Genomic DNA, 26,027 nt, shown 5'->3' with positions numbered 1-26,027 from the left:
TACTTATAGGTATATATTTATTATTTTTGTAAAAACAAAAAGGTTTAACTACAACTTAATGTAAGTACCATGCAGTAATTCATCAAAATCAAAAAATCTACGGTTAAGTTCAATTTGAGTAAATCACTGAAGCTTATAACAATAATTATACTTTATTACTAACTAGCGGTCCGCCTCGGCTTCGCCCGTGGTACATATTTACGTTTTATCTACATAAGAACCATCCTCGTACTTCAAGGAATATGTATAATAAAAAATTTAAGAATTATCGAAATCGGTTCAGCCGTCGTCGAGCTATGCGCTTACCAACACATTTTGCGATTCATTTTTATATATAAGATTATACCCCTTTGTATATGTGATCAAGCGAATATTCAAAATCCAGATCACATTAGAACTAGTCCAAACTCCAATCTATTCGTTGACCTTTACCTTACCATTGTGAAAGTCGCAGCTGTGCTTTATTGAGCATTACAGCGCTGTATTTATGTAAAGCCAATACCGAATATTGTATCGTAACCCGATCCAGCGCTGCATCGCTAAGTGATCCAGCTCCCAGCCGCACGTGCGCTTTTGTTGATAAAATAAACGTATTGAAATGATATCAAATGTATTAAGGTGTAGAGTAGAGATGTTATGGTGATGTATCGATATAATGTTATTACTGAATATTTTAATTTTTTAATTAAAACTATTTAGAAGATATTTCTGTTGTCTTCTCTTCTTTTACCTGAGTCAGGGACTTTTAGATCTTACCTATTTTCTTAAAAACAATCCACGGAAATAATACTTTTCCAAGCCATTAAAATTGCTGCTTATTATTTGTCAAATTACAGAAGTGCAGAAACTGATAAGTTTTTGCACAGATTTGAAAAACTTTGTACTTACGATATTGTTTATCCCAAAGTATGAAAGATAAGTATATCTAGATAGAGATAGATAAGTATAGTAGATAGTAAATATGTACAAAAATATATCCTTACAAGGAAATTTCGATACTTATGAATTTTTAAAATTTAAAATTTCTTGAACTAATCTAATGTCATATATTGTCATAAAATTTTATCGATAATCACAACACAACACTATTATGTAATAGAATCTTACTAACAGGATGTTCAATGCAACCGCTAAACTTCCGGCCTGAGGCCCTTAGCTTACCCTGGTTAGGGTCAAGAGCCCTAATGCTCGTTATATTTAACGTTTATTGAAATCATTGTTGAGAGTAAACATATAAAAGTATAATATTACCGTTGTGTATGAAAAGTGTATAAAAATGAAAACGTTGTATGTTGTTTCAGCAGTGGATGTGAAAAATTCGACACTGACAGAAAGATACGATACGATATAGAGACGAAAAGTTCTCATAAAACTTTTCGTTTCGAACTGTCATTCTCATAGGTACATCAATACAATTATACAAGCAATTATACCTACATAATATGTCATCACCATCATCAGCCCATCATGTTCCCACTGCATGGGTTTCCCTTAAGGGATACATAATATGTACCTGCCTGAATATAAATGCATCATATATATACTTATAAATGTTATATAGAATACTTAATTCCTAAAAACTTAGGAAAATACGAGCAATTTGTTCCCGTTCCTGATTTTGACCTTGCTCTTAGCGTTTTGTTGCCAGCGTTCGAATAAATTTTGTTAATTTATCTTCCCTTCAGATGTCGTAAATTTCTCAGGACACAAACGATTTTGAAATTCAGTACTTAAACATTGTACAAGTAAATATATTTGTAACCCATAAATGATCATTTTGTTTCTGTTTCTGCCGCATTTATAAGGCATCACTTTGCAACTTGCAATCATATTAATTTTAAGTATCGTGCCTTCTTATGATACTTGTATGTAGTTGTTAGCATATATGTAGATTGTAGATACTTTGATTTTTTATATGATCCATTATTTTGTGTTTATTTGGGATCATTTCATGGTACCGGCACAGTATTACAATATTGTAATACTGTGGTATCGGTGAATTCACCAATCTATGTAGTTGTATTTCTATCATTAGTTTTCTTATAAATATAAAACAAATACCTAATGATATTTTTGTAATGGTATTATTAATAATATCTAAGGTTCTATTTACCTTTCACTTATTCAGTGTCACCTTTAGGTTACCTACAATGTTAGGTCCGACATTTTGCGACCTAAAAACAGCAGAGTGCGTTTATAGGTCACTTATTGAGAACTCTCTTAATTATAAACTTAATTGCTGGCTAGGTTCAATAATTAAGTGTTATTACTTTTTTTCGTGCATAAAAGGGAAGCTGATTTGCTTTTTCTTTCATTATTTACTTTAAAACGGCTTGTTATCTGAAGCTTTTATTTTTAATTGTTTCCTAATTTCCAAATCGTATTCTTATTTTGTAGTTTATTAACTTGATTGCTGTTTATTGATTTGCTTTATTACATTTTGATATCGAGTAGATTTCGAGATTTTGTGTGTACCTATCTCCTCAAGTATCCTTTTTCTTTTTATTCTATCTGGAATCCAAACATAATATTGCACACTACAATAAATAGTGTTGTAATCTCTACCTACTGGATCGATTTCCTAGTAACAGAGTTCAAGACGTGAATCTCCAATCAGTTGATACAAGTGCATCTATCAATGATTCAGTCTAACCAAAATAAACGGATCTTCAACGGCAGTGCATTTGCTTGCGGATGTTTATGTTGACAGTCTCTCATTATATTTATGTAGATGAATTAACTTCAGTAACGACTGAAACTTCGGCAGTCATATCATCATATAAATATAACTTTTCAGGCATAGATTCTTTGGCAGGCGGCCGAATCGGCGCCCAGTCGACGCGAGCGATGCGTAGCGTCGACCCGCGCGGACTGACGCATCGAAAAACGAATTTCAAAATTTGAAATCGAATGATTTTTATTATTATTTTTTTTAAGTTTTAAGACATGGTTTCGAGTGAAGATTATTGGCAAAAGTGCTTGTGAAGTGATAGGTACATAATTGTGAAAAAGTGATAGTTACAAATAAAGTTTTCCGTAAATTTTACATAAGTACTTACATATTAATGAAAATTAAGCCTTAGAGATAAGTTACACTGTATTCAATCAAATTTTGAACAACCCCTTGACCGGAGTGCATACAAAATTATTAATACCGTAGACGGTCTAATTGAATTTCCGTGTGTGTCATATAATAAATGCAACTATGATAACCGAAAAAGAAAATATGTATGAATGTTACAATAATTATAACAAATTAATAAAATTATCCCTATAAAAATACATAATGTATGATTTTCAAAGTTCTCAATAGTCAATACCATTAAAATAACAAATTAAAATTAATATTTTAAATCATAAGAAAATATTTAGTTATCACAAAAAAATAAAAATGTAATAAATTATATGTATAGAAATACGGGAAAATTAATAGAAAAATTAATGTAAAAATTAAGAAATAGAACTTTCAAAAAGATAATATTTCAGATTTTTTTATATCAAAGATAAACGTATGTATGTTTGTTACGAATGCATCAATATAATTAGTTTTGTAACGTTTACCGTTTACGCCATAATCAAATCTGCACCTGAATCAAAACAGATCATTTTACACAAACATATCAAATATTAAATAATAAATAGTCGATGAATCAAGTGATCCCATTACAAAATATATCAATTTGAACATGGACGTATAAAAAAAGACGGACGGTATATCGCCTAAACATTGAGTGAAGCCTAGTAATGGCGGCGAAACACCCATGTGTGTGTGCCATGTTGCCATGGCAACCTGCTGTGTTGATAACAATGGCGGCTGTATTTTTTTCTATAAATTTTGCCGTAATAATTTTGTCATTAAAACATAAAAGAAATAACTTGCTTCCCTGTGGAATGTAATCCCTTGTGTTTTGTTATTTAAAATTGTACTGTTGCGACACCATTTAACCACGCAAGACGGCATTTTAAATATTTTTTGTGAAACAGTGACGCAGTTAATCAGTCGGTAGTTCACGACGTAATGGCGGCCGACTAGCTTACTATGGTGAGAGTGTGTGCGTGTTTATTGTCTTTACACGATCGCTAGCTTACTATGGTGGCTTCACGTTGTTTGTTCGTAATACGGCGTCCGTCTTTTTTTATACGTCCATGAATTTGAATCATACGAGGCGGAATTGTGGAACCGTTCTACATTGAAATTCGCGGAATTGTTTCAAATTCGAAATTGGAACACGTGTTATTGCTTTTTTTTTTGTGATTTCCAGTATAATTAATTGACGAGTAATTGTACAATAACTCTAAAGTTGATTTGTATAAATTTTTAAGCAGATAGGTAATTAGCGGCATAATTTTTTTTAATTCTATCTTTAAATCTTTTTAATTTTTGGATCACGATTTTGTTTTATTCCCACCACAAATTCCCCCTATATTACTACTATATTCCATATTTACTGAACTATCCAGTATTTCATATAAAGTTACATAGAGAAAGATGTGTGTAATGCGTTCGTAAATTGAATGACTAACTTCGCGCCATTTATAATTTTATTTAATCTGCTTGTGGACGCTATTCAACGACTGCATCCTCTCGAATACCTCAGTGATCTCAATGTTTATTTTTCTCCATACAATTGTTAGATGTTGATAATCTTATTCATTTCCAAGTTGCAAGTCATTACAGATAATTAAAACATTATATAATAAGAAACTTATAATTCACAAATAATTAACATGTCTGCTTAAAATATTACATTTTATCCGTAATTTATATTTCATAAATATTTACTTTGAAAATTAAGAACGTTAACATTTAACGCATGTTAAGGTAACTGAATTTTTATTCACGTTATTACAAGACACGTTCATCTAAAAGCATTATAAAGATTTATATCTTTACAACTATATCACGTGAGAAATTAATTTGTTAAAAGCGGGCGCGCCATTGCACAATAACAATAAATCTTTCAATGAAGCTAACGCGATGATACTACGTTGAAAATTAGCAATTGCCAACGGGATAGTTTTCTTTAATTAAATAATACCCTTTTACAAGTCTTATGCCCTCATCTATACTTCTATATATTATATAAAACTCAAAGGTGACTGATATAGTGATCTATCAACGCACAGCCCAAACCACTGGACGTATCGGGCTGAAATTTGGCATGCAGGTAGATGGTAGGACGTAGGCATCCGCTAAGAAGATTTCCCCACTATAAAAAAAAAAATCCGCTAAGAAAGGATTTCCCGAAATTCTTGCGGGAACGGGGAAAAACGGGGATGCACGTACAAAGTCGTGGGCGGAAGCTAGTAATATTATAAAGCTGAAGAGTTTGTTTGTTTGTTTGTTTGTTTGAACGCGCTAATCTCGGGAACTACTGGTCCGATTTGAAAATTCTTTCGGTGTTAGATAACCCATTTATCGAGGAAGGTTATAAGGCTATATATTATCAGTCATCACGCTACGACCAACAGGAGTGGAGCCACGGGGGTGAAACCACGCGGAGCAGCTAGTGTTGTCATATAATCTTTGTTACTACACTATTTTTGAATATTCTTAGAAAGTTTACGAAATTAAAAAAAAAAATTGATACAGATTGAATTACTATCATAATATTGTGTAGAGTTATAAAACCTAAACTTGATTATAAAAGTGGACAATGAAAGATTAGAAATAATGTCATCGGATTTAAAGCCATATAAGTTGCGATTTATGACAAATGCGCTCTTTGTTCCTTCGTATTTTTTATTATATTATATATGCATTAAGTAATTTAAAATTTAAATGCAACTTATAAAAAAAGTGTGTTCCGAGCAAAGCACACGTGTCAGAAGTGAAACTTCTTTGGCAACATTCAAAGATACCAAAATCGTCGCCTTATCCATGACGTGACGGTATTGCTTTGTCATAAGAAAGATACCAATGGTCACTTCACTTCGCGCTCTATTTTGTAAAAAAAATAACCTAATTTATGTATCCATATTCCATACGCAATGTGTCACCGAGTCTGAAAGGTATAAAATATAGCTTTGATCCCGAAGAACTGTCTGCCCTAGAAATTACAAGTGGCGCATGTTCATTCTATTTATGCTACGAGTATCCGAATGCGGAGTAATGTGTTTGATATTTTGTCATAAGTTCGATTTTAAAATCGATTTCAAAATAATTAAAAATAACTAAACCACTGTAATTTATGATTTTTTAGGCAAAATAAAAATTGATTTGACGTATGGATTTTGTAATTTTTATACAGTAACTAACTCACTGAAGTTCTTGGAGATGTATGTAGGTCTATGCTTCAATTACACCGACGGAATAAACAATGACATTATTTTGTATACTTAAAAATAAATATATCGTCATCAACGACAGGCTCAGTCGATATTTTTTTATACTTTTTTTAAGTGTACAATAAAATTATTACGCCTCTCAAATATACATAAAATATTTAGTTGCGCTTGAAAAAAGCAACAAAAAATATATAAACTACAGCGTTAACAGCGAAATTAAAAAGAATATGAATGATTTTTCACTACACCAGCCATAACAGAACAATGGACCAGACTACCTTTACAAAATAAAAGCCCATGGAAAAAGTATTTCAGTATAAAAGTTCTGGAATGTTCTATGTTTTTCTATTTAATGTGAAGTACGAACGTTGTATATAGGTGTATAAAGGATTAGCTGAAAACAGTCATTAGCATGATTACATACTATTTACTAACGTGGGAATGTTGGTTTTCGTTTTGATGTATGAAAATATAGAAATCCTTTTACAAGCACTAACTTATGAAAATCTAAATAGGGTTTTTAACACAGATAACAGAAACTAAAGGGTTTTTAACTACCTAAAAGTTAATATGCTCGTATAAGTTAGGTTCAGACGTATTTTCTATAGGATAACATGTCAATAAAAATACCATAGATCTTAGCCATAGATATTAGATGTAGCTACTTATTCGTTTTTTAATATCATACAAATTATTAGAAATTTAGCAATGGTAGTTATTTAAATTTTTAAAATATTCTTAACATTGATACCTCAGTAAGTTGGTAAAATATGCTTAAAAAGTTAAAAGGGAGACATAAATTGTTATAAATTTTGAATAAATGAATACCTATCTATTAAAATTCATACCTTCTCGAGATGAAGTATTGAATGCGGTTAAAACTTGGCGCGAAAATATACAGCCACAGATAAAAAACAGGTTAAGGTCATTCTTGAATACAGCCAATCTTGACACTGTGAACGGAGATAAAATGAAGAAAAGGAGCTTAGAAACAAAAAAATCGTATATATTTTTTCAATGTAAAGTTACTTGTTTTTCTTTTCTATATAATCCAAGTTTAAGCTTTTCTTATATTTCAGATTTTTGCAAAATATAATTTACTAGCTTCCTGTCCGCGGCTTCAAACTCAAACTCAAAACTCAAACATTTATTTATTCAATTAGACTTCTTCTAGAAGCACTTTTGAAACGTCATTAAGTACATATTTTTAACATTTACCACCGATTCGGAAAGCAGTATCTTCGCCCGCTTTGTCTAACCTTCCTCTTGAATCACTCCAACCACTTAAAACCGCATCAAAATCCGTTGCGTAGTTTTAAAGATTTTAGCATATATAGGGATATAGGGATATAGGGGCAGAGAAAGCGACATTGTTTTATACTATGTAGTGATAAGGAACAGAACTTTAATTAAATAATTTCTGTAGATTCTTACAGTTACAAAAGATTTAAGAATAATTATCAATAACCATTTGTTTGAATTAGGATAGAATGAATATTATTGGTAGTCATTGTTAAGCCATCAAAATTAAGGTTCAGTTGGCTTTTAACAGTTAGAGAATAAAAGGACCCGCATGTCCTCATAAAATAATCATTTATAATAAGAATTTTATGGTTATTGTATTCATTGTTATTACGCTCGCTCCAATTAAAAACATTTTTGTTAAATACTTAACATACTTAATATGCAATTCGCTCTCGGAGTACAAAATGTTACTTATCTTTTTATTGTATCAAAAATTCTACTGTAAAAATCGTTATCTCAAAAGTTTATATACCTATCTTTATACTTACATACCTACATATTCTTGCATGATTTTGGTTTTTATATAATTTGTGATTTAACAGACCTGACATCATTTTGACTCAACAGCCTCCAAAAGCTTTTATTTCTGATTTTACCTTTGCAATTAAAAACATAAAGAGGAATACGTATAAGTACTTACCAAATACAGTTCTAAAATTCTTGCCAACGTCGTTGCACTGAATTTAATAAATTTCACAGTGGACATAAATTTTCCCACTCGAAGTAAAAACAAACGAACGCGAATGACATCGTTAACTCTTGGAATTACTAAAGTTATAAATAAATGGTTTCCAGAATGACATGAGCCGGCGCCAGTTAAAAATACAAACAATACTGATGTCGCTGTCATTCACTCATTAGGTATTTAGTTCATTAATTTTCGAATGGCTATCGAATTCGAAATTTAAAATATATGTTTTTTTACAATTTGCCAGTTGCCAGTTGTATCCGCTTCAGTCGACAGTCGTGGAAGTTGATAATAAAAAAATAATGTATGTAAATTGAGAATCTGTGCAATAAAAAGTTGAATTTATGTTGTTCTATATTCTATATCCTCATCAATGACTATGTATGTCATATTAAAATTGGTTTAATCGTTCTATAAATTAGCCCAGGCACAAAGAAAAAAAGAAATGAAAAGTTTGATAGTTTGAATTGGTCACTAACGTTGAAAATATCGTGCGAGGAACTACCTACCTATAATCAGAAACAAAAAAAATACAGAAATAAATGTGGAGTTAATACTTTTAATTTTTGTAATATAGGTACGTAGGTAATTAAACTATTTTCGTCATTCCGATCGAGGTCTGGGCAGGATGTTTATAAAACATTTATTACAATTATATCATTTATACCAAAATACATACCCAGTTGAAGCTTTGACCTTTCCAATTTGCTCCTGTACATTTGGCAGGTCGTACCGTCTCGTACAAGTCAATGTACGGTGACTCACGCACCTGGGCTAGACAATGTAACAAAACGCACACGATATTCAACCTTATCCCACTAAAAATAAGGTACAATCATGTGTCAATTCTTTTTTCAATTGGGACTGGTATATACAGTTTAGGAAATCTTATTATACGTTCCTTGAGAAAGTGATCGATAATGCTGCATCAGCTTGATGATGTTGATTTTCCTTTAGTTCTCTTTAGTTATGAATTTATCAGAATTCGTTCAGCGTTTCAGGCGTGAAAGCATTAGCGGCAGACATAGACGTAGGTAGTCGAAGCTACATCTAATTTTGCTTTTTAGCGAAAGTAAGTACATTTTAAGTGATGGGGCCAAGATGGGGCTATGTAACACTCAACGAAATACCACGATATGAATATGCGTAACATATTTTTTCTACAACGCTATTGTCATTACTCATTTGTCATATTTCAACTAGTATAGTCACAGAATACATAATAGTAGCTAAAGTATAGTAGTAGGATCGTTGCCAAGAAATCGATACTGACTATTGTTAAATGGTTTTCATACTACACAATAGTCAAAGAACCCTTTTGTGATTGGGTTTTTAGGACGTAGGACGACATGTGACTTCATCAGGTAACACTACCAAAATATAATTTGAATTTAATTGAATAATTTAGGGTACTATTTAATAGTGGCAGGGAGCCGCTGGATGCAGGCCGCCGGTGACCGGTCGTGGTGGAAAACCCTGAGGGAGGCCTTTGTCCAGCAGTGGACGTCCCACGGCTGAAACGACGACGACGACGACGACGACGACTATTTAATTGTTTACTATAATAATGATTAGGCGTAGGGATGTGACGTCCCCATCGCCCCCGGATGGCATATCTACAATAGATATCCCAGCCGTGCAGTCAGTCACCCCGCAGGGCACCTTGTGGCGAGGTGTCGGGGAGTAGCGACTAGCGACCCCGCGGGAACCGAGCGCTCCCGGGGGAGATCCCTGTCCTCACCTCTGGGCTGTCCCGGTGGCAGTTCGGAGTGAACAATGACGAGGTTCAGGATCCCCCACCTCTGGCTTGCCTTTGTTGGCCGTCCAGAGTGGAGCCGCCAGAGCTATATGCTCGGGGGTGGAAGTGTCTAATGGCGTAATAGCGGGGAAACCCGCTCCGGGCCCGCGGGCCCGCGATGGTGAAACCGGTGCCGCACCTCTCTACACCCCTAGCCGTTCAGCTGATGCTGCCCCTTTGTTGCCATTATCGGTAACCTTTTTGGGAGCCCATCGACCAAACTGGCGAGTCACCGTCTGCCATAATTTTCAATTTTTAATATTGAAAAGGCAGACGTCCATAGTCCCCATAGAACCAATATACCAGTCCATCTAACACCCCCTTCCATAACCCAGTTTTATTCATTTCCATTTTTCTACAATAGTCCTACATTGGCCGCGGACTGCCCAGGGCTGTATCTCTATAGTGCAGTCATGGGCAGGCTGCGGCTGGTGTCCCACAACACATTAAATTCTCTAAAGGGCCTCTGCGTGTTGGACCTGTGTCCCCACGTAAGCCTTCCAAAGGACCGGGTATCTTCCTTCTGGTGGTACCCGTGTATTATGGAGATAGTACGATTAAAATAAGTATTTACAAAAAAGAGCGAATTTTTTTTGAACTTAAGTTAAAATTAAACGGTATAGAGAAAGATCTAATTTAATTAAGTTAATCATGAAAGAAAAAGAAAAACACTCAATTATGTTAATTCTATTATTATAGCTCCGTGAGTGGGTAGAGGGAGTGAGTGGGAAGTGTGAGTGGGTGGGTAGAGGTGTGAGTGGGTAGAGGAGTGAGTGGGTAGAGGAAAGAGTGGGAAGTGTGAGTGGGTGGGTAGAGGTGTGAGTGGGTAGAGGAGTGAGTGGGTAGATGAGTGAGTGGGTAGAGGAGTATAGGAGTGGGTGGGTAGAGGAGTGAGTGGGTAGAGGAGTGAGTGGGTAGAGGGAGTGAGTGGGTAGAGGGAGTGAGTGGGTAGTGGGCGTGAGTGGGAAGTGTGAGCGGGTGGGTATTGTGAGTGGGTGGGTATTGTGAGTGGGTGGGTAGTGTGAGTGAGTGGGTAGAGGAGTGAGTGGGTGGGTAGAGGAGTGGGTGGGTAGAGGGGTGAGTGGGTAGAAGGAGTGAGTGGGTGGGTAGAGGTGTGAGTGGGTAGAGGAGTGAGTGGGTAGTGGGCGTGAGTGGGAAGTGTGAGCGGGTGGGTATTGTGAGTGGGAAGTGTGAGCGGGTGGGTAGAGCGGATGGGTATTGTGAGTGGGTGGGTATTGTGAGTGGGTGGGTAGTGTGAGTGAGTGGGTAGAGGAGTGAGTGGGTAGAGGAGTGGGTGGGTAGAGGGGAGAGTGGGTAGAAGGAGTGAGTGAGTGGGTAGAGGAGTGAGTGAGTGGATGAGTGAGTGGGTAGAGGAGTGAGTGGGTAGAGGGGTGAGTGGGAAGTGTGTGTGGGTGGGTAGAGGTGTGAGCGGGTAGAGGAGTGAGTGGGTAGAGGGGTGAGTGGGTAGAGGGAGGGAGTGAGTGGGTAGAGATAGTGGGTATGTAGTGTGAGTCAGTGGGTAGTGTGAGTGGGTGGGTAGAGTGAGTGGATGGGTAGCGTGAGTGGGTGGGTAGAGGGAGTGGGTGGGTTGAGTGAGTCGGTAGGTTAAGTGAGTGGGTGGTTGAGTGAATGAGTGGGTGAAAGAAAGCATTTTCAAAACATGTGAATGTGTTTCTTAAATGGGATCCTAAAGTATGTTGTATGATACTTATACCGGGTGTCGCCTAAGACCAATAGGAGCGGAGCAATGCGGGTAAAACGGCGGAGCACAGCTTGTTGTTCATAATAATAAACTTTTATTACTTTCACTGATAATATAATACTGTAAGAAATATCACGCGTGGTCGGGTAAAGCTACTCGTGAACTCCTAATTCCTATGCGTGGATAATTTCCCTTTGCACGCTATAAAAAGAGCATCATTTTAATTTGAGTTCAGTTACTTTGTTCGCTCAGTCAATTTACTATTTTCAATTCGGAGCTTATTACTGTCCCGTTATCAAAAACATCACGACAATACAAACCAAAATAACACCAAATAAAGAATATTTAAATTATAGGCCATCTGGATATTAGAAGATCACGTAGAAGTTAGTAATACTTGAGATTACTAAGCTCATATAGTAATACCACGGAATAATTATTAAGATTAGAATTGGATGACTTATAGTAGGTAAATAATTAATTACCATTGTATTACACATGGTCACTAATATTTAATAGGTAGGTACTTAACTTTTCCCATATCAATACTGCTCCAATATAGGTGACGAATTCATCATAATTTTTCTTGACCTTTTACCCAAGTATTTATTAATAATAGTTGGGTAATAGGTCTAAAAGAGCCTTCAAAAATATATTAAAAAGAGCCTTATTATAGAGTCGACAGGTGGCATCTAGTAAACTACGCTTAGCCTGAAAATGATCGTGATAGTTAATTTATTAGCACAGATTATAAATCCAACGTAAATGTAATTTTATTGATAAACGGTTAAACGTTAAATACACCGTGAAACCTGGAACAGTAACCTCATAAAGTGAATTCGTAAACATCATAAACTTGTTTTAAACAAACTTTAAAAGGTTTAATCGTGTGCTGAAAATTTACTCTTTTTAATGAGTGAAAACGTATATATGGATAAATTTTATAAGTAGATGTTATATTTTTGGTGTTTTGGATAATATCGTAGAGGTCTTCTTTATTGTTAACCGAATATATTTATATATATAGGTCTGATCTATTAAAATATTAAAAATAATGCAAGGCTTTTTGGGTAACAACAAGTTAAGTATTTTTTATTCGTATGCACATTGGCCATTAAATTCTTGTAAAACTACAATTTTTAATAAAAAATGCACTACCTGGAAGCAACACGCGTACGAAGGGTTCCGTAGTTCCGTACTATGGGGACCCCCAAAAATACATGTACTTATATATATTTTTTTAATTTTTATTATTTATTGTTATAGCGGCAACGGAAATACATCATTTGTGAAAATTTCAGCTTTCTAGCTATCACGGTTTATGAGATACAGCCTGGAGACAGACAGACGGACAGACAACGAAGTCTCAATAATAAGTTTCGGTACGGAACCCTAAAAAAAAGGGCAAATTAATACGAACATCAACAGAAGTGTCAAGTATTCTAAAACAAATATGTATTCCGCCTACACTTTCACACTAAAAGGTATAGTGTGGGTGGACCAGGCTCATGCGTGGGGTCTAAGGTCTGTGTTAATTACTACTAGGAAATCATTCAACATTGATGGAACAAGGATTAAATACATCCCCAAATAATAATTCATTCTAATAGTAAGTCAAAATGAAGAGATATGCATAATAATTTATTTTGTGAGTACGAATTTTTTTGACTTTTCTATTAGGTATAACATACAAAAAATGACGAGCATTATAAAATATCGTTGTAAGCGTTTTATCATGACATGTCTAGCCAAATGTACCTTTAAAAAATCACATCTGGAATAAAAATCTCAAGAACAAAACAAAAGCGTTCAATCAAAGATGAATCTTCCTGAATATTCGACAAATTCCATACTATTTTAACAAAACATATTTCTTCCATGATCTAATTCAAACACATCGAAACAAAGAAATAAGCGAAGATAGGATAGTTTAGACGATGTGTCACTTATTCTAAATAGCTGTAGTGTTTGAATACAAATAAAACTGAATATATTCAATGAGAAGTAGAACAAGCATTATAAGGTTTCTTTACATGTATGTACGCGTAACCTTGTCCTATAGTATTAACTGTGTGGTTTTTAGAGAACGCACACATTTTTTTAAATTTATTTAAAATCCTATTATAAAACTTGACACGTCGTTACGTCATACGTGCCGTTGCATTGCCCGCTACTAACAGAAATTAAAAAGAAAAGAATATCCTTAACAACATGAATAACGTAACATTTTGAATAACGTTAGATTTTATTCCAATTGCCCAAATTTTTAGTTGGAAAGTTTTAGTAGGAGGTTGTCCATTATAAATAAATTAATCATTTCTCTATATTACATGGGTTGATCCAAAAGTAATGATAATCGACATTAAGCAACTTGATTATTGTTAAAATATTTATGCATATCTCTAGATAGTCTTCTTAATAGAAAATATACTTCATTCATTTTTTTCTAAAATCAGAATTTCCTTAGAAAAAAAAAACTTTGACAACACCCTTAAAAACCCCTCTACTGTGGTCATCCCTTCACTATCGTCTTTAAATATCTTGCTTTCCAAGGTGTTTCTTGTGCCGAACAAAGAGATAGAAATCGCTAGGAGTTAGATCTGGCAAATCGGGTGGGAATTTAAGCAGTTGCAGTACCGATTTTTGAATGGCAGCCATCGCAACTGACGCCTTGTGATCCGATCTTCTTCTCGACGGGTAACATTCTCGGCATCCAACGTGCGGAGACCTTTTTCATTTGTAATTAGTGTTTGAGAATGCTTTGAACGCTCAAAAACTAATTTCCTGTGTCCTCCACTATATGTCTGATGGTTATACTCTGATCCACCAACACGATATCTTCTACTTTTTTTACATTATCTTCAGTGAGGGACGAGGATGGGCGACCTTTGCGATGTTCATCTTCCATGGATGATCTGACCTGTTTAAACTCCTGGACCCAGCGTGCAACGATGGAATGTGGAAGAGCATACTCCACCAATGTATCCACCAAGTAGATGTTTACGTCTTTGATACATATTTTTTTCAAACAGAGGTGCTCAATGATAACTCTAATTTCATTTTTCTCCGCTTTTGATGCAATCTCTTCAACAGTTCGTATTCAAATTAATGTAACTCCTAGGAAACATAGCCTGCTGATAAGATTTTTTTATGCTAACTTAGTGAGTAAACGAGCAAGCAAAAAACATTTACTTTTTATTTTTATGTGCACAGGAAATACCCGATTATCATTACTTTTGGATCAACCTAGTACTTATATTCGTATAGGTATAGGTACGTTATCCTTTATTAATACACGATTAAAATTAAAAACATAAATGGTTGTTTAAAAGTGTGAACAAAACGTATACTTATTACTTCGCATGTTCAGTTAACAACTCGAATCATTAGTCCGCTCCTGTATTCCACGGCCGTGCGCGCTATTAGCAACTTTTCAAATTAAATATTTATCTCACACCGTATAGAATACAGGGTGTTTCGTTCCACAGATCAATGTGTAATTACTTGAACCACAGAATAAAAATACTAGATAAAAAAAATTCTTGAACGCCGGCTTTGTGAGTCATGTTGAGAAAAAAGTGAGGAATGTGCGTGCCGTCACGTTTTGTCGGGACTCGGGATAGACGAGAGATGTAAGGACAGAAACGAAGCTAAATTGTCTGTAGGGATAACGTGTGAAAGTTGTGAGGATCGTCAAAATGGTTTTGATTTGATGGCATTATAGATTATAGACTGGTTATTTCAATCTTAATAAAATTCAATCTTATTAAAATCGTGATCTAAAATAAATTATATACAATATTATAAGGCAGCAGTAAAGCAGTTTCATGGTAGGTATATTTTGAGCACATTGTGATAGCGAAAGCCGAAATCTTTATTCTTTATAATATCTCAAGTATTAGAAGTAATACGGTGGACTGAATTAGTAAAAAGTTAAAGACATATCAACGAACTAAATAGCACTCCCCGCTATCTTATCAAAAACGTCGTTGAATCTAATTGTTTGCACGCACCCGAATTACAGTTTAGTCTACGCATGAACCAGATTAATGCAGTGGTAATTTAGATAATATTTGGACGTGTTAGCCGGCTACTATTTTCTAAAAAAGTGATAAAAAAAATGTGAAAAACGAAAATTAAAATTCGAATGAGATTCGAACCGTAAACATTCGAACTTTGAAAAGAGTGCATTTAAAAACACGCTGAAAAGAATACCATTCAAAATCCGAACGAACTTATGAAACTTAAAAACGGCGGTAAAGTTCCAAAAAAAAAAAACAGTGGACTGAGAATTTTTTGAATCCGCAATGCCGTCTGCTCTGGATATCGATCCGTTCAGCCAGCCGGAGTGGAGTGACTCCAGCGATTCCACGGAGCCAGCCCCGCTGCCGCAGCTCGGGTACTTCGTGCCCGTGAGATGTAGGTGCGATAGATCGAGCCGCCACGTGTGTCGGAGAAACAAAAGGTATGAGTATAACGGGAAACATAGGACGATTTGAATTTTGAACTGTTTTTGACCTTAACGTTATTTGACATTTGGAGTATAGTAAAAGAAAGCAGTAGAATAAGTGTATCCACGTTATTTGAGATAGTTTGATAACAAATAATATACATATTCAAGTAGCTAGGTATATGTACTTACAATTAGTTACTTGTACCAATTTTATTCAATATCTTGTACGCTATCATTTATCAATTAGGTGTTTATATTTATCTTTCTTTGTTTGTAAATAATATCTAATAACGAATAAACTAATGTATAGCATAACAACACATAATATTATACTTATGATGCTATTAAATATATTGTAATTACTTGTTATTCAAGTTGACTTTACCATCAATCAAACATGCCATTGAAAACAAAAAATCATTTTGTATGAATGATATTTTGTAGGGAAAAACTTATTACACGTGTAGCCAACGCTGTATTTATTATTTAAGCTCAATTAAGTCTCAACTCATCTAACTCTGACATAAATAAAATATGCATGGTTTTAAAGTTGTGTCTTGTGTCAAATTTGGTAACTGTATTAGCTGGGCTCCGGGCATCGCATATCGGTGCTAAAAAACATAATTTATTACAACCTATTTATTTTTATGATTACAGTAATACATGCTATAAGTTACAACTTCGTTTTCAATTATGCGTTTTGTTTTCTTGAGCTATGTTAACTATGAAGCATCATGGTTAAAGAGAGATTTTATAGCAGACAACACAACGTCCTCAGACAACATAAAACTCGACATTTTTGTGAATCCTAAATTTCACCATCGTGAGACGGGAGTTACATTACATATGCATATCCCGAATCCGTATCAACGTCAGACTACACAGCGCGACCACGCGTAGACCCCGTATCAAAAGTTATCCAGCTAAAGCTAAAGGATATAGGGATTCCATTTTTATGCATTTCGATTTGTCAAGACAGATAAACAGAACTACACCCACCCATATCCCTGTAAAACTGACCACAAACATTCCTAATCTCTAAATTGTCCACAGAGAATCTCCCCGCTCCCGCCGCTCGGTATCGCAATGTTCCTGCAACAGCATATCACGCCGGTCCTCAGCTGCCGCGTCCCCGGTGGCGTTGCCGCCGCTCAACAACACCATGGAGATGTATGTGGAGCCCGTGGTTGAGGATGTGAGTAGTATCTTGTTATTTTTTGTTTGGTCCAGTAGTACCTACCCACGAGGGGAGGGGTCACTTGAGACATGTCCCCCCCCCAAGCGTATAAGGTCAAATTGAAAAAATGTTCTTATAGTGTCGTAGGTATGTATCGATGACAATAGTAATTGATATTCGATACATCAGAATAGAACCTATCCAAATGAAGTGAAAATTATTTGAATACCTAGGTACCTACTTGGGTTGTTGAGGAAGTGATTATGAGGAAGAGGAGGAGGAAGAGGAATTTTCACACACAAATTTAGAGGATGCGGGTGAGGAAGAGGATATTTTTTTGAGGAAGAGGATGCGGATGAGGAAGCGGATGAGGATGAGGATGATAGGAAATTATAATCAAAATTAAAAAACAAAAACTTTTAAAATTAAAAATTAAAACAAAAGCCATTCTCTTGTCTCTACATATTGATGTTTAAAGTTAGGGGAGGTTAGCTCGCCCGATCGCGAATTTACAAAGCCTGTAAGTTCTATACTATTTGAGTCACGAGCCGGACTCAGATGAGCTTTTGTTTATGCATATTACTCAAAAAAACCCACAGAAAAAACCTAATCTATATCAGTGCCAGAAGCGACATATTAGGCGATTTCCACAAAAAAAACTAACTGGTAGATATAATTATTATGTAAGCTTAAACAACTTGTTTGTTTTTTAATTTAAAATGACTTTTGACAAACATTATTTGGTAAAATATGTTTCTTCCGAGTATGAGAGAAAATGTTATATTATTATGTTTAGAGATAAGTGTTAGGCGCAGATATAAATATGGCGGTAAGACTCTACTCTTGTTCGTTAGTAGAGTCCGACTCGTAACTCAAATAGTTACATAGTTTAAATAGGCTTTGTAAATTCGCCGCCCGATCGGATCAGCATCCTCATAAATTTCCTCTAAATTTTGAGGAAGCGATAGCGGAAGAGGATTTTTTTATTTTCATTTTTGAGGATGCGGTAACGGTAGAGGAACCCAAAATATTGCGGAACTTCCGCATTATGAGGAAGCGGAAGAGGAATCCTCAACAACCCTAGTACCTACCCTAAAATATTTCATTATATTTCTTAGAAAAATCTCATACGTATAGGAGACATTAGAACAGAAAGAGACAGAGAATGTACAAATTGATTTATTGAAGATCAAACTCATCAATTTACAATGTCCAACGAGTTACATGTCGACTCTGAAAACAAACAATAAACTTGTTAGTACATATTAGTATATTATGTGTAAAATTTTAGATGAAAATATAGACATCAATCTAACCGTGGATTTTAATGATCCAGACTTTCAAATTTCTTTCGAAAAGAGTTTAGTTTCCGAAGTTAAATATTTAATGTATCTAATGAAGCTTCAAACAAAAACACTTCATATGATCCTATAGCTTCAAAATAACATACAACAATAATTACTATATTCACAATTCCATACGTACATAAATCTGTTCAATTTTTGTACTTGTCGATAACCTTTCTCATGGACTTGGCTATTTGTTCCGGCCGGCTGTAGAAGTATTTGTGCTGGCTGCTCCCATCCTCATTGTATATGTCACGGTCCACTGAGCCCTTTGGCGACATGAAGAGTATCCTGTGGACATTATTTATTTATATACGAGGCTTGTCTAAAACCTAGTAAATACGTAAACCTTCCTCTTGAATCACTTTATCTATTAAAAAATCAACATCAAAATCCGTTGTCCTTTTAAAAATATTTTAAATCGCACGCAAAATAGGGTTAAAAGGTACATGTTCGTGACATCTTAATTGCTGCTAGTATTCCTAAATTATATTGAAACAGTTAAATTGAAATTCTGAAGTAGCAATCTGGATAAAATAAATCGAAACGTCTTTCTTCTACCGCAGTTAAGTCTTGGACCTGCATAAACCTGAGTAGTTCTACAATCTATGCACTGTTTCCAGTTTATGTAAGATATGCCACGCTGCCTATTGAAAAGTTTATTAAAAATTTTAACAAGCATCATACATTATTAATTCTAAATAACCAAAATTATGTTAAATATTAAAGTTTAAGGGCCGATTTTTCAATGCTTGGATAAAACTTATCCATCCAATAAAGTATTACACGATAATAAAATGTCACGTAAACTGTCAAATACGGGCAATTAGAATATGTTTTTAAAATGGTAGTTTTATACATTATTCGACGAATAAGTTTTATCCAAGCATTGAAAAATCGGCCCTTAGTGAATAAATTTATAATCTTAAGAATATAATAACTATAATCTCTAAAGACCAACACTAGTCTATCGCACTGGAGTGGTTAAAAACATCTCTAAATTTAACTACTTTCGCATTTACTTTACTTTCGCAGTTATAAGTAGGACAGTAGGTATTAGGTAATAGGATTTGAGGGATTATTTTTTAAGATTAGTAACAATTGCAACTGTCGTAAACAAACGCTGACGAGTAAGTGCTTTCAATGTTTGCAAATAATATTAACATAATCTAGAACAAAGGCTATACTAGAATTAAGGAGTTTGCTATTTGTTTTGTCTATCTATATCTATACATATAATAAAATCGTAGGAAAGTCAAAACTGTACATTGAATATTTTTTTAAAAGAATACATAATCCATGATCTATAATCGATATAGAAGCCAAAAACATAGTTTTTAGAATTTTTGTCTGTTTGTCTGTTTGTCTGTTTGTCTGTTTGTCTGTATGTTTGTCCAGGCTAATCTCGAAAAGTACTGCATAGATTGACTTCAAATTTTGCATGAATATTACTAACAGGTCGGGTGAGGCTTTTTTAAACATATTATCATGCTATCACCTCCGGGGGAGGAGCTGTGAACCTTTTTTTTTCTTACGTATTCCGTGAATTACGACAGCGTACAATCTAAAGACTCATGTTTAAATGTTGGTTTCGGGTAAGCCATGCTATTATCTAGCTTTACACAATAAAAACTATGTCATTTACGTAATTTGGGCAGAGAATCAGTTTAATGAATTTATTAGTATACAAATTTGAAACAGCGCCATCTATGAGATTTCGTAAAAATCAAATCAATTTACATGATAACACTACTGAACACAATGTTAAAAATTAATAATTTAAATATAATTATGTTATTTATTTATTTATCTCTTTAACGCATATCTTCCCTTACCTATAAGGTGCGCTTATAATTCGTGTGAATATACTACATTTTTAAAAGTGAGGGTAGATGTTTATTATTTAAGTCAAACTAGACACCATTACAGTTAATCTAATATTGATTGTGTTCATTGGTTACATTTTTAAAAATCTTCGTGTTTTAAAAATTCGATAACGAGGCGGGACTCGAACCAGCACTTTTAGTGGTCGAAAATTTCTATTCTTTTTTTATAAACAATAATACAAAAAGGTTAGTTCGTTGATAATTATTATTCCTTCATCATTTACATGTTGTAAGTAAAAATATACTTTGACTGTTAATACTTTTGTTCAGTATTTACCTGTATGATTATTGCTTGGTAATTAATATATTTTCATGTCGTTATACCTAATTAAAAACATAAGTTTGATGTGAAACTAGCTGGATTTATTTTTACACACTCACAGTCTTATATTTTGTGTTAATGTTAAAATAGTATTAATAGTATAAATCATAATATTTTTTCACAATTAAAAATATTTCTTTTTTTTGATGGTGTTGGCATCGAATTAAGCCGCGCTGTCGTTTCGTTCACAAAAAGTGAAGTTATGAGGACCGAATATGTAGCCGCCTCAACTTACGGAAACGAGAGTAACCTGCGTTGTCTGTTAGTTATTGTATAGTCGAATTTAACGTTACATGGAAATTGGCATCTAATTATATGTATAATACTTATATTAAATCTGTAGAGGTCAATTCTGTACATGAAATATATTTCCTAAATAACTATCACGAGGTGATTAGGGATCGACACTGACGCCAAAAATTTTTGTCCGTCTGTCTGTATAACCGTTATAGAAACAAAAACTACTCGACGGATTTAAACGAAACTTGGTACAATTATTTTTCATATTCGTGAGCAGAGCAGTAACTCCATTTTAAGCTTTCGTCGCGTGTGCAACCTTAAGGGTTAAAGCTACACAGAAATCAAGTATGAAAGAAATGTTCTCCATATTATATAAAAAATATCTCCCGACATCATAATTAATGTCTATCTTTTATGGTTGAGTTTAGGAGTTCAAAGCTTTCTGATTATATTTGTCTACTAGCTGTGCTCGCGACTTCGTCCGCGTGGAATAGTGACTATGGGACCTATGACCATGGGCTCAGGGTGGGGCAACAATAATTGTTTTTATTTTCATGCTTCCACTCCCACGCCCATTCCCAGGCCCATGCCAACGCCCACGCCCACTCCCCTTCACAATTGGTACCTACCAGATCAAAGCCAGGGTAAGCGCCCCACCCAGCCCCACCGTGGCTACGCCCATGCTGAATTACTACTTAACATACAATTATTGAGTAAATACGTACTACCATAAATAATTAAAAGAATTGTTATTAAAATTTCTTACTAAACTGAGCTAAAAAACTTACGTACCAACTTATTAAAGAAAATCAAGAAATGAAATGCCTAACCTATACCAAATAGTTACTACATAATATTGTAATTAAAAATTATGATTAGTATGTAATATCGAAAATCAAAAAAGAAATGCCTAACTAATTCTACGTAAAATTTCTTTTAAATTATGTCATATTATTTTTTAGGAACCAGGGGGGGAGAGGAGCAAATTCTATTTCCTTCCTTTCTTAAATGGATGTTTTTAATAATGTATGGTGTAGCCACTGATCAGCTTAATCGATACTCAATTTTTATCAAATCCAGCAACAAATCCAAATTAGATGTTTCCTGTCTCACGCACGTAACTAAAGGCTGAAGAGAGAGAGAGGGAGCACGTAATTTAACCGTTTAGACGAAGAAAAGTGTATAGAAAAAGGAATAAATAATTTCATAAACTTCCCAACGATCTTTAAAAATAAATTATTATATCATTTTTTTCATTCCCACTTTTACCCCTATGTAGGTATAATAAGTGGATGAACCGATTTCGATACAATTTATCTAAGAACCAGCGTCGGAAAATATGCTGCCTAACAAAAAAAAGCCGCATCTAATTCGGTTTACCTGTTAGCCAGCTACGGTGCCATAGACAGACACACACACACACACACAGAAATACATAGCAGTCAAACACATAACACCCGTCTTTTTGCGTCGGGGGTTAAAAATATAGTACGGCATAATTTAAAGGACATTTTGTGTGGAAAATTTACCTATTAGAAGTAACCATAATGTTAATTTGACCCCGCCCCCCCTACTACCTCAGCTTACCCCCAAACCCTTGGGGAATTTTGATATGATCATCTGGACATGTAAAGGAATAACTGTAGCGTATAACATATAAATTACGTTTTATCGTACACTGTACAGTGTACAATAGAATGCCTTAGCAAATGTTCGCCGTGATTACTTATAAATTGTCATAACTTTTTTATTTATGAACCGATTGACATGAAATAAACACTAACTGTTAAATGAAGATTACCACAATACATTAGTGAAAACCGCATCTAAATCGGATAAGCCGTTTCTGAGATTAGCGTGCACAAACATACAGACAAACAGACAAAAAAAATGTTAACTACAGTTTTGGGTTCAAGATCGATTTAATAATAACACCTGCTAATTTTTTTCTACATATTTTCATTGTACAGACATCGCTTTTCCACAATTTTATTATATGTATTGATGATGATGATGATTGATGATTATAACACTCTCAGTCCGTTTTAACTTAATTTTTATTTACTCGCATCAGTGCCACCTAAAAAATCTTTATATCGAAATTCGAGCAAAGCTAAGAAAATGAGAAATAAGAGTTCTCAAGGATCGTTAGAGGTAAGAGGCTTACTATTGACCGAAAACAACATATTGTGTTATGCCGAGAACCTGAAACCGCTTCACAACGAGAATTGCGGCTCACAGCTGACCGCGAACGGCATGTACTATCCTGTGAGACCGAAACCTTCACTGAGAGGGTATAACGTCTCACAGCTGATCGCAAATGGCATATTTTATCTCGATAATCTGAAACTTTTACTCAATATGAAGACCGATTGACAAATGATAGGGTGCACCATAATATTATTCGATCTCTTGAAGATGAACATGAGCATAAGCAATGACTAGAGTAGGGACGCGAATATTACCATTATTTAAGACAAGATTATTTGAGACAAGTACGATTAATAAGTTTGTTTAATGAAAGATTAAGAATTGAAACTATTTGGTCTCTTGAAACGGACGAATAGCGAGAGGCCCGTCTTACTGTAGACAGATTTCGACAGTCTTAATGACTTAAGAGGTAAACATAGAAGATCAATCTACGAATTCGGTGGTGTGGTCCGACAAATATAAAAGTGGGTTGGCTTATAACCTCACAATTGATTACAGATCATCTTCTGTATAGGCGATATTAACGTAGTATGTTCTTTTTGTAATGCTTTAAAGAGGAGTAAGGAGTCGGCTTTCGTTTGAAGATACACCAGAACCTTTGAAATCACTACTTTTAGAGGAACATGTGCAATCTAAACAGTTCTTAGACAATATTCGCTCTTATAGTAGTGCGTTTTAAATTATCCTTTGGTGCTCAACAATTATCAGAGGATCCTTTCATGCTTACTTTTAAGATACAAGGTCAAGTTTATCATTTGATAGGATCCCTTTTGCCTGAAGGCCAACCTAAGTTTCTTCAAATATATTTTGTATTCGACTACAACGAATAGTCGAATACAAGAAATCAATATTTCTCGAATTTAAAATATTACAATTTTTCCTACAGTAGGGCGACGAATGTATTTTCGCATAGTAACGGAGGGGAACTCGCGGGGGGTCAAGTGACGCGGGCCACGTACCACAAACATGCTTAGTTTGTTGTACCGAGCGCGAAAGAAAGTCATCGTGTTTTTAGTAAAATTACTATGTAAACTAACGTAATTTAATACTTAGGTACATATTATATAATGATGCGCTCAAACTGTTAATCTACATTTAATTTAGATTATTATTTGAATTCCTAAGTAATGTAGAATTTAAATCAAATTCACTCATGTTTTCCTCAGATTTTCGATGTCCTCCGATTTTAAGATTTTCTTATCAGAGTATTCAATTTTAATGTAGTTTATTTTTATAAGAGACAATTAAGAACATTCAAAAATAAAGTGTCACGTATTTTTTTTTAAACGACGAATGACGAAAAACGACGTAATCGCGGACGAAGTCGCGGGCAACAGCTAGTTCTTGAATAAACTTATTTCTCGTGCACAAAACATAGCAAGAATTAGACCGTAACAAAGGGATATAAAATATAATACCTACATATTATAATAAACACTTTTTCTGTTGACTCTTGTTTCTATTGTAAGTAAATATTATAATTTCGCGTCTAATCAGCATACAAAATATCTCTCGGTAAATAAATCGAGTTGCGAATAATTATTATTTTATTGTTACCCCCCGTAGTGGCCTATGAGATTTCCTAACACATACCTATAAGTTTAAAAATATCAATTATTTACCGGGGTATATAATTTCCATCAGGCTGAAAAGCACTACTGGTTGGCTCTTCATCATCAACCAAATTAACCATCACGAGGTGTTTGCTCAAATCCTGGATCTCAACTGAGCTAGCGAACTTCGGCTTTAGATTTTTACACGCTGTACACCAAGACTTGTGGATTATTACCATTACTGGTTTCTTATGCTGTGCTGCTATTTGTAAACCAGAAGTAAGGGATCCCGCCCAAACGAAATTCGACCCAAAACCGTGATCTTTCCCGCTCATAGACGCACATGATGCACTGTTGAAAAGGAACGCTATGAACGCCCTTGCTATGTTACCTGTGGCCATTTTTTCAATTTAAGCACGACTAGATGTTCTGTCGTGCTAATTATTATTACATTTTAAATATTTTATCATCTTCAGATAGCCATTTTGATTGTTTTGTTGACTGACATACGTGATGAGACGTTATTTTGTCAATAAACAATGTGGCTGTTTTACTGCCATCTAGCGGGCGATGGATGAACTTCGTGTTACCATAGACATCTCAAATCAAGGCTGTATTCAAAAACATTTAACAGATGGCACTGTTGTTGAGTTTAGAAATTTCGTACGTTTGCTATTTTGAAATACATACGTTTTAATTTTTTTATTGATAAACAATATATTCTAAGCTGATGCTGATTTTTAAATACAGTAAAAGTTCCTTATTCGCGCTTCCTTCATTCGCGGTTTCACTATTCGCGGATGGAAAAAATGCGACCTAAATCCTGTATTCGCGGCCTAAAATTCGTTATTCGCGGATCGAATCGGTACATCGGTACATACATATATGTATTTACCTAAATAAAAACCATTCGTTATCCTTAGTAAACGCTTGAACTACAACTACGAATTTATAATGTCGACTAAAAAAAATGAAAAACGAGTAAAAAGTGACAAGCCATTGCCTAAACCTGAAGATAATACCTAATTAAATGGTAATTAATAAATATGTTTGGTCAA

General features: G+C 34.5%; 2 protein-coding genes across 5 annotated transcripts in view; one reads left to right on the top strand and one right to left on the bottom strand.

Annotated features, from left to right (window-relative positions):
• Nucleotides 1-26,027, top strand: part of pyd (zonula occludens-like protein polychaetoid) — a 108,462-nt gene that overhangs the window by 18,554 nt on the left and 63,881 nt on the right. For 3 of the 4 annotated variants that reach the window (XR_016457891.1, XM_090113802.1, XM_090113801.1), the window contains exon 3: nucleotides 17,288-17,429. Coding sequence is in view for 3 of the 4 variants with exons in the window: in XM_090113802.1 (XP_089969928.1) it covers nucleotides 17,288-17,429 (142 nt within the window). In the remaining variant the exon portion in view is untranslated. Of the gene's footprint in view, nucleotides 1-16,068; nucleotides 16,247-17,287; nucleotides 17,430-26,027 lie in introns of those variants that run through there. The other variant, XM_090113803.1, reaches the window with a different exon arrangement.
• LOC149899556 (thioredoxin domain-containing protein 12-like) lies at nucleotides 18,577-25,470 on the bottom strand. The gene is made up of 3 exons (XM_090113808.1): nucleotides 25,039-25,470; nucleotides 18,897-19,048; nucleotides 18,577-18,644 (listed from the first exon to the last, which is right to left on the bottom strand). The coding sequence occupies exons 1-2, from the start codon at nucleotides 25,368-25,370 to the stop codon at nucleotides 18,907-18,909; spliced, it is 474 nt and encodes a 157-aa protein (XP_089969934.1). The 5' UTR covers nucleotides 25,371-25,470; the 3' UTR covers nucleotides 18,577-18,644; nucleotides 18,897-18,906.

Source organism: Colias eurytheme, chromosome 20 (assembly GCF_061535395.1).
Source record: "Colias eurytheme isolate Ceu_HAF_F1 chromosome 20, ilColEury1 Martin Lab GWU primary, whole genome shotgun sequence".
In the NCBI taxonomy this organism is placed as follows: Eukaryota; Metazoa; Arthropoda; class Insecta; order Lepidoptera; family Pieridae; genus Colias; species Colias eurytheme.
Note: the sequence above shows the minus strand (reverse complement) of the source record. Positions and strands in the feature narration are given on the sequence as shown.

Excerpts from the sequence above, each read along its gene's own strand:
- LOC149899556 (XM_090113808.1), bottom strand. The coding sequence starts at position 25,370 with ATGGCCACAGGTAACATAGCAAGGGCGTTCATAGCGTTCCTTTTCAAC. Across the intron at positions 19,049-25,038 it reads GATGGAAATTATATACCCCG|GATACTCTTCATGTCGCCAA; the intron begins GTAAATAATTGA and ends TAATGTCCACAG.